General features: G+C 45.3%; 1 protein-coding gene across 1 annotated transcript in view; it reads left to right on the forward strand.

Annotated features, from left to right (window-relative positions):
• The first annotated feature begins 5,329 nt into the window (after window positions 1-5,329).
• Window positions 5,330-15,123, forward strand: part of REV3L (REV3 like, DNA directed polymerase zeta catalytic subunit) — a 124,757-nt gene continuing 114,963 nt past the window's right edge. The window contains exon 1 of the mRNA XM_055714994.1: window positions 5,330-5,596. Coding sequence (XP_055570969.1) covers window positions 5,458-5,596 — 139 coding nt within the window. The 5' untranslated portion in view covers window positions 5,330-5,457. The remainder of the gene's footprint in view (window positions 5,597-15,123) is intronic.

Here is a 15,123-nt window from a genome sequence, read left to right on the forward strand (position 1 = left end):
GAATTTTTAAAAAGCAATTAAAATTTCTAATTGATTAGGATCTTAAGCATTATTTCCAAAGCACAGTTACCTCCACAAACAAATTCAGCAGCCTAAGTGGCACTTTAAGCCAGTTTGGTATTCACAAGTTGCTCAATTCCTTGCTGTTCACATGCTCTCCTTAGAGTTTTATCTGATAACATCCAGACAGTACCTAACTTTCAACGGGTAGGATGGGCATGCACGACATTGCCTCAAATTCTGGCATATGTGAGCCTAATTACCTGTAGTTAGTATAAGTTATGCTTAGGAGTATAAGCAAGGCTTGTCAGGACTCTCATACGAGGCAACAGCCTGTGCATCTTGCCTATAATGTCCGGTCTAATAAGCATTCTTAAAACATAAAAGACCACCAGAAATTACTGTTTCCTAATGTCTTGCATAGGTGCATTAGTTCATCCATTAACCTACTGTTAAGGCACTTGTGTGAAATGCAGATCTGTTTTCAAATGCCAGATCTGTTTAATTTGCAAGAAAGAGCTATCTTTCCCTGTTCTTTTATCTCCCAAACAAGATAAAGGTTGTATTTGCTTAAGTACCTGACTCTAGGAGAGAAATCCAGACTGAGAATCTTGAGAGAATACTGCAGCCTTACTCCTTTGGGCAGGAAAAATACTCAGTTTATACTTTCTCAGCACCTCTAGACAGCTTCTCATTCAGTGTACTCACTTTTGCAGACTAAAGGGATTACTTCTTGCACTGAGTGTTTACGGAGGCTGAGAGCCTAACATGAGACTATGGATTCTTAGATGTGGCAAAGTATGTACAGGTTTGGCAGTCCAAAATTACACAGCATAGCTCCAAATATTTTAGTCTGAAGATTTAGACCTTTTTTTTCATTCACTTAAGTCTGTGAGGCACACTGGGAAGTAAACTTCCAATGTTATATATACAGTCTGACTGTCTAGGTCAGGATACCAACTGGGGGGACCACATACTACTCCTGATCCATGTACCCAAGTTTTCTCCCTGCAGAAAACATGTTCCTGTCACCTGAAAAATCAACACCTGAGAATATGTGGGCAACACTCAGCCCTCATTCTGAAATACAGTTTGGATAAATCCAGGGCATCACCAGACAGAGAGCATTCCCAACATTTCAGACCACAGACCTCAGAAATACTGAACATCCTGGAAATCAACAGGAACTCAAACATGGATAGGTAAGTCAGTTTTGAAGTTAAGATGTACTGTTCAAAATTTTACCTTTGTGTTACAATCTAAACTTTTATCATCAAATTCTGTTGCATTCTGCTCCTATTAGGTATTTGCAAAAATGTGGCTCTTCCCTGGCTCCCATCATGTTTAGTTGCTAGATGATTCTGTCTGCTCGTATTTGCATTTATGATTTTTTTGTGCACTACAGATACACTTTGTGACCATTTTTTTAAAGTAGGTAGATAGTAAGGATTAAGAGAAAAAAAAACCTGATGTGTCTTGTTAAAAAAAAAAAAAAAAAAGGGCAAAACTATATGGATTTTACTCTGTAGAGAAATTCTAACTTTTAAGACAGCCATCAGTTACAGTGGTAACTACTACTATTAACACTCCAATTTTTATTGTAGAGCTGTTTAACTGTACATGATTAGAAGCTGTTTATATATTCAAGCTTGATTATTTTCATGCAAATACATAGCTGGCTAATGGGGAAAACAGCTGCTGCTTAGCAACTGGAGGAACAGAAAAAGGGGGTGACTTGGTTTATAGCAGAAAACTGGATGAAACCTCAGAGGGAGTACATACATAGTTTGGAGATACCAGGGAAAATGCATGGTAGTGCTCTCTAGTCATGCTATTTCCTTTTGCAATTATTGACATCCTAGGATGGCAGCATTTTCAGGTAACACAGGACAAACTACAAGAAAATTTATATATAGTAGCTGCATGAATATATATATATATGTGCATGAACAACAAATAAAACAAGTGCTAAAGACAAACTCTGACACACAAGCTGAAATGTATGAAATCCATAAACAGGCTTTGTGTCTGTCACTTACAGTAAGGCTGAAACTGACTTTTAGACTTCATCAACTTAAACTAGTGATCAACTTAAGGTACCACAAGCCAAGACTGCTGGAAGAAGTGTTCTCTTTTTCTTCCTGCTGCTCAAACTCAGCCCCTTGCACTGCCTCCTCCACTGTGCAAGCACAGGCTTTCACACACCTACATAACGAGGCAGATCTGAGACCTGATCTAGGTTAAAACTAACCCATATTTTTTAGTTGGATCACTTCCCAAATCCAGTTTGTTATGCAGCTATTCAAATGCTTGCACTGACATGAGGAGGTGGGTGCAGGACCTCCCGTGACAGTGCTGACTCAAACCTCTTTTTAAAATATATTCTTACCTTGGTGTGACCCTGCAGCGTAACATACCAACTTTACTGCAAGAAGAATACGAAAGCAGAAGTGCGCTTTAAGAAACGAAGGGAAACTGAAAAGATTGAGCTCAAAAATCATGTGAGTTCCATGTAAGTGTCTGCACGGCTATAAGACTACCACTTAGATCAAGCTATTTACACCAAATCCAGCCTAGATCCAGCAATCTACACTATTCTTATTGTGGGTAATTGCTTTCCCTTCAGCAGGACTACCAGATAGGAATTTGTGCCTACAACTCAAGCACCACATACTTAGAAGCCAGAATCCTCCAGTAGCTTAAATGTCTTTGATGACATACCAACCCAGCTGAGGTGCAGATACACATCATGTTCTATTGTGTATGTATATGACAACAGAATATAGTAGTGGATTTGTATTCCTTAGCACAACAATGGACTCCTGATGTCACCGAATCCTAAACTCATGCAGGATGGACACCAGAGCACATCTGCCAGTGTCCAAAGACATTAAGCCATCGGTGAAACAAACAGTGGTAGGAACTGCTTAGGAAGTTAAGATGATCGTGTCAGAGTAACACAAGAACAGAGTAGTGTACCTGCCACAGTTCCAGGGAAAATGAGGGAAACGTATTAGTTAAGCAACAGTACAAAAAGTATTGAAATAACAAAGAGTTAGAGATGCTATTTGTTAACATGATTTATCACTAACCTCCTAGTGATTTATTAGCCTTTGTGAAATATAAGTATTCATAAGAGTATTCTTGCAGTTCCAAAGGTTTTCCAAATATTGGCCTTGCAAATGTAAATAACTGTCAAAAAATTAAAGTTGTAGCTCGGTCATTCTTTAGATACAATGAAAATAGTTTGGGTTTGAACCCTATTTCAACTGCTTACTTCTGTGATGCAAGATTTCTTGATGACTAGGTAGATTTTGGGGTTTTTTTTGTTTGCATAAAAATGAGTTTAAGGAGGAAAACAGATGTGAGCTAGTGAAAATAAACAGCTTACAAAGAAAGAGTAGGAAACCAGTTACCCTTGAGTAGACAGGCAAGTTTCCTGTTCATTACAATGAAAAAATGAAGGGTAGCAACTGCCTGACCTGTCTTTTGTTCAAATCTAAAACCAAAACATATGTAAGCAAAATGTGAAACATATGTTTTACATATTGGACTTCTGTCAGATTTTATAGATTTGTACATTTGTCTTATATCATCCAGTCTTGCATATGTAACAATACCATTCTAAGTTTATGTAAGAATATTTGGCCTTTTTATAGGCTGATGTTTCACACCGCCAACTCTTTCAATATTTGGTGTGGGTTTTTTTCCTCAAATCCTTCAGCTCCGAGACAAAGAGACTGCAACAGAAATCCCAACTCAAGGTTTTCTGTTGTCATTTTTAATGAAAGCCTGCACGAGAGAGCTGCAAAATGCAAAATAAGCTCTCCTAAAGGACCAACTAAGAGAAGCCTAAACCCTTGTACATTTCACCCGAATTAACGACGGGGGGAGGCAGGGAGACACCTAGCCCTCAGGGCTTGCTTCCTCCCCATTAACGCAGGCCTCCAAAGGGCTGCCTGGCCCGGTTGCGCCGGGGTTCAAGCAGGGAGCCTGACCCCAGCCTCGGGGCGACCCTCCCCAGTCAAAGGGCCGCAGCCCGCGGCCTCACTGCAGCGGTACCACCGGAGGCCGCTCCCTCGCCCCCGCAGGTAACCGGGCGGGCAGCGCCCAGCCCGACCTTTGTGCCCGGGTCGCAGGAAGGTAACGGGCAAGCGTGGAGAGAGAGGGCGGGCGGGGGAAGAAAGAGACGCGGCGGCCGGCGGCTGCGGGCAGAGGGAGGGGGGAGGAGCGCGATGGCGGAGCGCGCTGCGAGGAGGGGGGGGCGGGAGGCCGCTGACGCGGGGCCGAGCCGCCCGGAGGGGCGGCGGGGAGGCTGCCAACAGGACGCGGCCCAGCCCCCGCCGCTCCGCCGCAGCGCGCCCGGCCCGGCCCCGCCCTGCCGCCACCCGCGCGCTCGGCAACGGCACCAACCGCCACCGCCCTTCTGCAGGCCTCGCCCCCCGCAAGCCGCGCGCAGGGGCCGTTACAACCGGAGGGGGCGCAGGCTTCAGCAGACGCACCACCTGAGCGGCGCCGCTGCGCCCACCCCCGCCCTTCCCCCGCGGCCCCGGGGGGAACGACGGCAGGAGGTTTCCCCGTCTCCTTCCCCGTCGCCCCCATTTTTAAAGTTTTTTGTTAGCCACCGCAGCGTGCGGAGACTCACCTTCCCGCAGCGAGGCGGCTCGGCATCCAAAATGGCGGCCGACCCAGCTTAACCCCATCGTGTCCCAACAGCCCTCCCTCCCCGCCCCGATCCGTCCCATCGGCGGCTCGGGATTCCGCAGCCTGGCCCCAGCCCACGCGGCCGATCGCCGAATCACCGAGAGCCCCCCCCCCCCCCCCGCCCCGCCGCCTCCGCCACCCGGGGAGGAGGGGAAGCATTGGGAAGATTCCCCCCGCTCCCGCACACACTCGCGCCCTGTCTGCCGAGCCCCCCCGCAAAGCCGCGGCGGGGGGGGCGTGTTGGGGAGTGACACCTCCCCCGCTCGTTGCGCCCTCCCCCCCCAACACACGGCACGTCCACCTCCCCGTTCCCCCAATGGTTGCGTCCGTGACATCATCATCATGGCAACAACAGCTGCAGTCCGGAGTCGGGGCGCCGCCGCCGCCGCCGCCGAGGTGTCCGTGGTGCTGCGGGGGGCCGGGCCCGTGCTGCACGTGAGGCGCCCGCGGCCGGCCGGGCTCTAGAGCCCACGGGGCGTCCCGGTCGAGCGCGCCCCGCCGCGCACGCGCCCGGAGGAGCAGCAGCAGCAGCAGCGGGCGGCGGGGGGGAGCGAGCGAGCAGCGACAGACAGAGAAGGCGCGTGCGAGGGCGCGCGCCTGTGTGCGAGGCTGTGCGCGCGCCGGCGGGGCGGGCGGGCGAGGAGAGGCAGGCGGGGGGCTGCGCTCGCTCGCTCGCTCGCTGCGGCGGGGGGAGCCGTGCGGGCTCCGCGCTCGCTCGCTCCCTCAGTGCGTGCCTCGGCGGCGGCCAACAACATGTTCTCAGTGCGGATCGTGACTGCCGACTACTACATGGGCAGCCCGCTGCCCGGCCTGGACCCCTGCCAGTCCCACTTCCGAGAGGCCCCGACCAGGCGGGTGCCCGTCGTCAGAGTCTTCGGCGCCACCCCTGCAGGTAAGGGGCCCCGGCCGCCGCCGCCGCCGCCCCCCGCCAGCCCGGCCGGGCGGGGACGGCCCCGCTGCGGCGCGGGTCCTGCTGGCGCCGGGCCCGCCGCCGGCCCCCCGGCGGCGGAGGCAGCGGCAGCTCCTGCTCTTTGTGGCTGGGTCGCGCCCCCCCTCCGCACCCGCCGCTGCGGCGCGTCTCACCTGCCAGCGGCGGCTGCGAGGGAGCGCGCCGGGCCCAGGCGGCGCCGCGGGGCGGCGGCGGCCGGCGGGGAGGGTACCTGCCCCGGGTGTCCCCGCGGGGGAGCCCAGCAGCCGCCGCGGGCGGAGGTGTCGTGTCGCGCCGCGCACCCCGCCCGCCCCGCGGCGGCGGCGAGGAGCCGGGCCGGGCCGCAGGTGCGGGCCGGGGCGCGGAGGGCCCGCGGCCGCCGGGGCTTTGTGCGCGGCGCGGGGGCTGCCCCGAGCGAGCGGCCGCAGCTGTGCAAACACCGGGGGCAGCCGCCCGCGCCCCCCTCCCCCGTGCAGGGCAGGGCAAGGCAGCGGCGGGAGGGTGCGGGGGGAGAGGGCGGCTCGGCGGGAGGCGTATTTCTGCGGGGCGGGGGGCGGGGGGGGGCGTGCAAGGGGAGACCTTGGAGCGTAGTCACAAGTGAGACTTCAGCGGTACTTGCGAAGTGGGGGTTTATGTTGGTCTACACTAGCGTGATACAAATCGCGTGAAACGGTAGGCATTGGTGCTGCAGTGCAGAAGGGAACGTCCTAACCGCTGGCCACATGTTGCCCCCAGAGACTTCCTAATGTCACATCCCACTTCTTTATTGCCAGTTCTCTATGGACTCATGGTTACAGGCTTCCCACATCTCAAGTATGTTTCTGATCATTAGAACAAGTTGCTTACAAATGTAATATTTAGGAAAATGAATTTCATATTTATTGTCGTTTACCTATACGTGAAATATTAAGTTGGGGAAAAAAACCCACCCTGTTCTTGGAGATGTTATACTTGGTAAGCATCGTTGCTTGATGTCCCTATATACTTAATGTTGTGTAATGCTGACCTTGGGAATTGAGGTATTTCTGCACATTTTGTTGACTTATGTGTTGAAAATGAGGTATTGGTGTATACATTAAATGTTAGGCAAGACAAAACCCACGTAATAAAAAAGCACAGTAGTGATATCTTTCCCTTCACCCAGTTACTGTAGCAGAGCATATTTTTTTGGGGTGTGTGTGGTTGTCTTTGTTGTTTTTATTTATTTATTTATAATTATCTGTCCTCTATTTAGGCACAGAGCAATGTGAGATACTAAAGCTGTTACGATCTGAAGCATTTACAGCTCCACATTATTAAGTGAATGAGTGGGATTAATAGATACAATATTGAAATAGTAGGACCTATTTTGTTGTAGGTCTAATTTTGCATACAAAGGAGATATTATGTAATAATATTTATGTAATGGCATGAGTAGCTATTTCATTATTAAAAAATGTAGAGCCCGAGGTTGTCTGGCAGGTAGTAAGCTTTCTGTGCATACGTGTGGTTAACTCATTAAGGCTTATTTTCTTTTAAGAAAATGTTTAGGCTATGCCATATCATGAATGTGGCATCATAAAGTAAACAGTGAAGTAGTTTAGTTGTCCAGCTATTAGGAACACAGTAGGAAATCCCTGGCTTCCCAAACCATAAACTTTAATATTAGTTTGCATAATAGAAGTGTTTCTAATTTGTCTTGGTAAGAGAAGACACTTCGCTACAGTCTGCAAAGGGAGTGTGACTTGCCTATCTTCTGTGTATTTCCTTGTTAAACTTAGTAATGTTGGGGTTTTTTTCCCTTTCTATACCTTTAGTAATGTTTGCTACGAAGCTTCAAGAACTTCTCATTACATCTCTGCATTATTTTCTTTCTTTTCAAAAAAAGGAGACACGTGATTCTGTCACTTTTCTGTGCCGTTGGACCTAAGCAGTCATTGTCAGAAGTCATGTATGTGACTTCAGAGAGTGGACCTTCCAGTTGTTTACTTGAGAGTTGAAATACAAAATTGAAATCAAATGTAGTCACTTATATCTGCATTGACATTTTCTTTGAAGAAAAAGAAACAGTAAAACAACTTCTAACATACCGTATAAGACAATGGGGTGTACTTATTGTTTGGCTTACAGGCAGTGTGATGCTTGTCTTCACTTGAGTTGGTGTGGGTAAGAAAGAAAAACCCCTGTTTTTCTTAAAACACAGGGTTTAATGTGTACGTCTTGCCTGCAGGAAAGGTGCTCAGCTGCTATGCTGCCTACATGACAGCAAACAGCTATGTCTGCACAGGCTGCTTCACCTCCGGCATGACTAACTCTGCATGAATCTTAGTATGTTTAAAGCTGTGTGTCCGTGCTGTGCAGCTGATTGGGAGTCTGGTTCAGAACAGACTCCAAATTCCACTTGCTGAGTGAAGGGGGATTAATTGGTATGTGGGAAGTGGCTTATGTAGATGTACAGGAAGTCAAATGTCTAGCAGGACTGTATCTTGTGTCTTGTACCAGCTATGGACATTGTTTCTGAAGGCACCTACCCATGCTTTCTACCTCCTCTTCTAGACGTATTATGCTCAATGAGTTACATGAATGACAAGGATTGCCAGCGTCCTTATCTTTGAGGGCTTTTATATAATCCTGTACTTAACAATTGATTTGCAAAGGTTTGCTGGTATGATCTATAAAATTAAAGTGGTGTTGTGGTATGGTGGTTGGGGGGATGTAAAAACCAGACTTTTAATTAAAATTAATGGCAGGATGAAATCTTAGAATGGATTGTGTTGGCAGTAACGTTTGACAACTGCTTTAGGTGTTTTGAGGAAGAAATCTCATTGCATTTGGCAGTATTAACGTGAGTCATCTCTTGATGTCCTGCGTCTTTGCATCATAAAAACTTGAAAGGCCAGGAATCAAAATTCTGTTTAAGCCCAAAGATCCACCTGCTGTTTTCTGTTGGTTTGTGAAAGAGTAAAATTCTGACTGCAAAGTACTACCGGGGTTTAGGTTTGAATATATTTTAGCTGGTTGAGCCATTTCATTCTGTTTTAGCTGGTTGGTGCTTGAAGCATGTCTGCTGACATAGTGACTTGGACAAAAGTGTAATTTCAGAATTGCTACAACACTGCCATGGTGGTAATACAATGAAAGCAGTGTTAAATTCCTGCTTTATTGTATAAGATCATAGGTACTATTTGACATAGTAGTCTTTGTATCTCCAAAGGAGCCTTATAATGTTGATGTTTATACTTAAAAGCAGTAGGCTTTAATTCACTAGGTGATGCTCAACTACGAAACAAAATGTAATTATCTTCTCATGCAATATTTTTTTCTGCTAGATAGCAATTTTTGTGAATGCTTTTTATAAAAAAAGAAAAATCTTTGAAAAATTACAAGGCCTGTTTATTAGAGGGAAATCATAATGAAAATTGAATTTGCTGTTCACATATTGTCTTTTGTTTAATTGGTAGTTCTTGAATTGTCATTCTTCTTGCTAAGTTGTGGTGTGTGGAGGTATCAAAGTTTTGATTTATTTCCTGCTAGCTTTTGGCCATTTTGAGCTCTCAAGAGTCTTTCCTCAAGATTTCACTGACCACATCAAAATAATTTTATGAATGCTTAGTTGGATATCTCTGTCAGGTGCTTATTCAACTGCAGGAAGATAGAACTAAACTATATATTCATCCATAAAGAAATCAAGATGAGCCTACATGTCCTGTTTGGAGAAACATTAGCAAGTGAGCTGAGGTTGCTAAATTATCGCTTCACTTAACAAGACTGAGTGCAAGCAGCTGAGGATACTAATTGTAAAACACATACAAGATACCTGTTGATACTTGATAACGAGTATTACAAAACAGATAGTTGAAATATTTTTAAAAATTAGAATTCTGATTTGGTGTGATTTGAGGCTGATGTGTGTGATGAAATTTTACAGAAATAGTTACACATTTTAAAATGTGTGTTCCGTTGACAGGAGGGCTTTTGGAGAAGGGAATTTACCTAAGAAAAAGCAGTGTGTAATTTGAGGAATAATATCACTCTGCCGTCCTCAACTACCACCTTATATATTTGTCTCTTTTTGAAGGGTTTTGTATTTTATGTTATGAAATCGCTGATCCAAGAATGAATCTTACTTTAGGGCAGCACAAAAACTCAGCCAAAGAGGAGGATTAAGTTACCCTTGCATGCTTTTGATTACAAGTTTTTCTGAGGCTAGATGTAATTTAGAGTAGGGGTTTACAGTCAGCAAAATCTGAATGCATTTCAGGTAGACATCGAAGTTTGGTGGCTTCACTTCTTGGTTTTCTGAGAAGGGGAAAAAACAGAGGCAAATTCTCCAGCTCAAATCTGGTTCTCAGCAGCAGTAGCTCTGGTATGACTCAGTGAAGGCGCCTGCTTAGCTTCTGTTCTTCCCTCCCCTTTCCCCCTTCACTGACCTGGCTAGGCTGTGTCTCTGATCATATCCCAGTGTCTCTCTCTATGGCTGCTCACTTGAGGAGTGAGCTCCTTTCAGGAACTTGCTGGTTTTTACCCCTAGCTTGTGATTAACTTTTTTCTCCCCTCATTTTGGCTGCCATTTCAGGTGCAGTGACTCACAGTGGTCATTCCCTGTAGCCTCCTTGGTTCATTATCTCAGTGTTCATAGCCAAACGTTGTTCCAGTTATTGCTGCTTCCTGTATTCCATTTCCCAGAAGTGGGCACTTATTGTTAACAGTCTTCCAGTCCCTTCTGTGGCTTCTTCGTGAGAGGATGCAAAATTGGATACAGCTGTTGTAGTAAAGCTTACGCCTCTGCCTTACCTTTTCACACCATCTCCTAAACTATACTAGTGTGCAGCTCTTGATGGGAGATTATTCTGTGGACTGCAGCATGGCCTGGAAGATTTTCAGCATCATACAGTGTAGCTCCACTTCTAGCATACCATTTCTGTATCTTGCACTGGCAGGCCTCTCATACTTCTGAAAAACTCTTTGAAAACCAGCCTCATGTCCATTTGTTTCTCTTTTCTCCAGAGGTTTATAGCTTCTGTGAAATGTGAACAGGGCTGGAGCAGGAATGAGGAATTTGAGATAATGTATCTGTTCTGAATTTGTCTTCAATGTTTGCATTTTGCCAATGATGTGACTGGAGGTCATTAGCTTGTAATCTACCTGGTTCTTACAAGGATGTGTTTTCTAGCGTGGTGTGGGGCTTTTGTGTTTGGGGGTGTGGGGTCTTTTTGGTGGTGGTTGGTGTTTTTTTTTTTTAAAGAACCTTCTTTTTTGAGGCATTTGTTACATACTTTGTATAGATTGCCTGCTGAGTTGTTTAAACAATGAGAGGCTGCCCGAATAAGTGGTGAGATTCTGCTCCATTGGCATGAAGCTTGTTAAGTAGCAAATTTAGTACCCAGGTATATATGGCTTGCTTTAATTCTGTTTCTTAAATAAACCTTAAAATAGTGTGACAAAATCAATGTTCTAGCTAGAATCCAGATACTGGTTTCATAACCAATATACTGTTTGCTACTGTAGTGTACCTCTTGGTTAAGTCACTAGACATATTTCTGCTTTCATAATTCAGTCAAAAAATACATGTATAACTGACACTATGTGCTTAGAACTCCATCAGCTGCAGACTTCAAAGTGTTTCACAAAGTAGCTGTATCGGTATTGGGTCTAATATGTAACTTGGGGCTGATATTTATGATCAGTGCTCCTGGAATTAGACTTAAGAGCTTATCTACCTCAGCGGCAACTTCCAGTTCTGTTGCATACTTCTTAAGGGTGCTTTTTGGCTGCTCGTTGAAATACCTTCTTTTTCAGTGTGTAAAATGAACCTCCTCAAAACAACACACTGGACTGAAAATAGTTGTATCTTTTATTTTCACCAGAGTAGCACATGCATATCACAACTGAAGTTGGCAGGATTAGATGACGTGTAAACACTCAGTGAGAAACGGCTCCTGCTTAGTAATTTTTGCAGTCTTGAGTAGACAAGATAAATCTCTGAAAGAAGGAAACAGGTGCAGTAACACCATGCTATCCATTTCTTCTCAGTCACTTGTTTCAGGGTTCCAGTATTGATCATTTAATACCCTGTTCTCCTAACTGTTGTCATTACCCTGGTTTTGTCCTTTACCCTTGATTGGCTTGATTGACGTCCGTGTGCAGTGGGCCTCTGAGAAGGATGATGATGATGACAGTGAAAATGTAACCATTTGGAAAGAGGCAGCATGAACACTCACACTGAAAGATCTGTGGTGGATGTTCAGTCACACAGGTGAAGCAGCTGAAATCTTTCAGAATGATTGGACAGTGTCACTGGAGTTTTAGTCTCACGTTAAGGGAGATCTGCTGATCAAAATCTCAGGACAGTTAGCAGGCAATTTTTTATTTTTTTTTTTTAATTAAGCAGTCTGTATCTCCAGCTATTGCAAAGCCAGCTTCTGAAAAGCTAGCATCCCATCCTCCTTATCTGTCATTGTCGGATGTTGACAACTGATGAACTTGCTTCTTTCTCTGTCCACCATGTCATATGTGCTGTCCCTGTGTGTTAGAATTGTGTTTTTTAAGTTCCTGTATATGCCTCCTCTATGTTACGTTTATTCTATGGGGAAGAATTGTTTCATTGTCTATTGAATTGCTATCTCACATTTCAGGAGCATGTTCTTGACACACAGCCAGGTATACCTGTGTAAAGAAAAGAATGGATTTGCTTAGGGTCCCACATCAAATCGATAGAACTGATAGTATAATGGAGAAGCTACTGTCTACAAGCAGTGTTTTTTCTGTGCTACTACCCTGCCCAGTAATAAATAAATGTAAACAATAAAATAATATTCTTTTATATGTTGACCAAAGTTATAGGTGTAACAAATACCAGAAAAGATTGTACTAGATATAGGGACTGTCTGAAATGCCAGTGTTTGCACAGGCTTCATTCATGCATGTTTGTTAAGGTTCTTTTCTTTCAAGAGCTGCTTTTTATTACAGAGAAGTTATAAGGTGTGTAGAAATTTGTGGGGTTTTTGGCAGGACATTTAAATAAAACTTCACACTTGCTGGCTGGGCTGGGCCATATGGCTTATTAGGGAACCATTTGATGTCTGTATGCTCCAGCCTTTCCGTGATCAACATGCAGACGGCCATTTTGGACAACTTCTTCCTTTACTCGTATATAAGTAGTCCATCACGTTGCCTGCCTGTTTATGAGTTCATGTTATGTGATCTGGGTGTATGCGTGCATGCCTTCTCAGATTCTCAGGTCATGGAGTCATCATCCTTGGAGATACTCAGAAGCAGTCTGGATGTGGTCCTGGACAACTGGTTCTAGGTGGCCCTGCCTGAGCAGGGGGTTTAGACCAGGTGACCTCCAGAGGTCCCTGCCAACCTGAACCATTCTGTGATTACTGAGGTTACTCTTGTCAGCAGCGAGTATCCAGGTGCTTTGTACAGCCTGTTTGTATGTCCACGTAAACACAGTTGCATCCAGGTAGTGTAGAAAGGTTGCCAAGTGGCTGTCTTTTTAAGTTGATTACAGCTGTAAAAGTTATTGAAAGATTTTGGTGGTGTTAGTGAATACTGATTTAGATGTGGAAAGGAGAAGAAAAGAACGAACATTCACTACAGAGACCATGGCTAGGTTGGGTTTGTCCCTCAGGGACAGGTTCTTTTCCTAAAAATTCCAGTGAAAGTAGGAGCAGCCACTGCTTATTTACATTCAGGTTGTGCCTCTGTACTGTTTGCTGACTAAACCAGTGTTTACTACAGCAAGGCTGGATGTCCTATTTTAGGTGCAATATCAACATGCAGTACTCAGTGTGAATATTGAAAGGGCTGTGTGGAATGTTGCACCTAATCCATAATACTCGGCGTTACTCCTCAGGGGAGGTTTACAATACAAGTTTTTTGAGTTTTGTATAATGAGATGTATAATGAGTCTTTCATTTTGTGTTTGAAACTACCTAGGTGGGTTTCTGTACAGCACATATCTTATTAAGCAGTAGGAATTGGAAACTGATTCAGCACTCACTTCTGCAGGTACTGCCTTCAGATCAGTAATGAATAAATTTTTATTGCTGCCACCCCTATTATATTTATTATTCAGGTGAGGAGGTTATTTTCTGGAGTTCTCGATATAGCAGCTTTTATATTTCCTTTTTAAAAGTTACCTATTTAACCTAGCTAAAATGTTACAAAAGACTTTCATTGCAGATGAGTCTTCCTTCATGTTCTTGTATGCTTTTATCCATTGATCATTAAGCAAATGGTTGTGGCATTCACATTTGTAAGCAGTGAAACCTGTTATACTGATTGTAGGCAATTTGGAGATTACAGGCAGTTTCTTAAGTTGAGGTAAAATGAATCTATTTTTATAAATGCTTGGTATCAAATATTGTACGTTTTGAGCTGTTTGAGTTAACTTTGCAGAACTGAGATTTAACCCATCTTTACTGTTAAACCTAAGTAGTAGCAGTAAAAATAATCCAGTTCTGCCGTGTTATCTGTTTGTTTCCTACAGTAAAACGTGTCTTTATCCTCAGATTAATGTTGAGGTTGGAAAGGACCTCTAGAGATGGTCTAGTTAGTCAATGTATCCTGCTCAAAGCAGGGTCACCTAGACCAGCTCTAAGGATGGAAATGCCACAGCCTGCCTGGGCAAATTCGTGTTTGACCACCCTCACAATAAAACAACAAACAAGGGGGGGGGGGGGTGTAGAAAAAAAAGAGAAGAAAAAACCCAAACCCACCCCAAATTTTTTTGAAGTTTCTTGTGTTTCAGTTTGTGATCATTACCTCTAGTCTGTTCACTGGGCACTAGTGAGTCAGACTCACTCTTCTTTATAAATGCCTGAGAGGAAGCAGTACACATTCATAAGATTCACCCCCCCGCCCCCAGTACTTCTCTTCTTGAGGATACAAAATCCTGGCTCACGCAGCTTTCCCATATATGTCCAATGTGCTAAACCCTTATTTGTCTTCACGGCCTGGCTCCACTGTGTCTGTCTGTCTTGTACTGGGGAACCCTGACCTGGACCCAGCACTCCAGATGCATCTCACCAGTACTGAGTTAGAGGGGAAGGGTCATACCCCTTGACCTGCGGGTCTTGTTCTTCCTAATGCGGCTCAGGCCAGTTGGCCGCCTTTGTGGCTGAGGCACATTGCTGGCTCATGTTCTTCCAGGACCCCTGGGTCCTTTTCTGCAAAGCTGCTTTCCAGGCAGTCTGCCTCCAGCCCATAGTGATGTATGGAATTATTCTTCCCCAGGTAAGCGCTGTGCATTTCCCCATGTAGGGCTTCATGAGATTCTTCTCTGCCCATTTCTCCAGCCTGTCAAGGTCCTGCTGAATGTCAGCACAACCCTCTGGTGTATAAGGCACTCCTCCAAATTTTATCATCTGCAGACTTGCTGAGGGTGCACCTGTTCAATGTCCAGGTCATTAATGAAGATGTTAAACAATATTTGCCTCAGTATTGACCTCTAAAGAACGCCACAAATGACTGGCCTCCGTGCTCCATTATTGCAAGGCTGCTTC

This window comes from Falco cherrug, chromosome 6 (assembly GCF_023634085.1).
Source record: "Falco cherrug isolate bFalChe1 chromosome 6, bFalChe1.pri, whole genome shotgun sequence".
NCBI lineage: Eukaryota > Metazoa > Chordata > Aves > Falconiformes > Falconidae > Falco > Falco cherrug.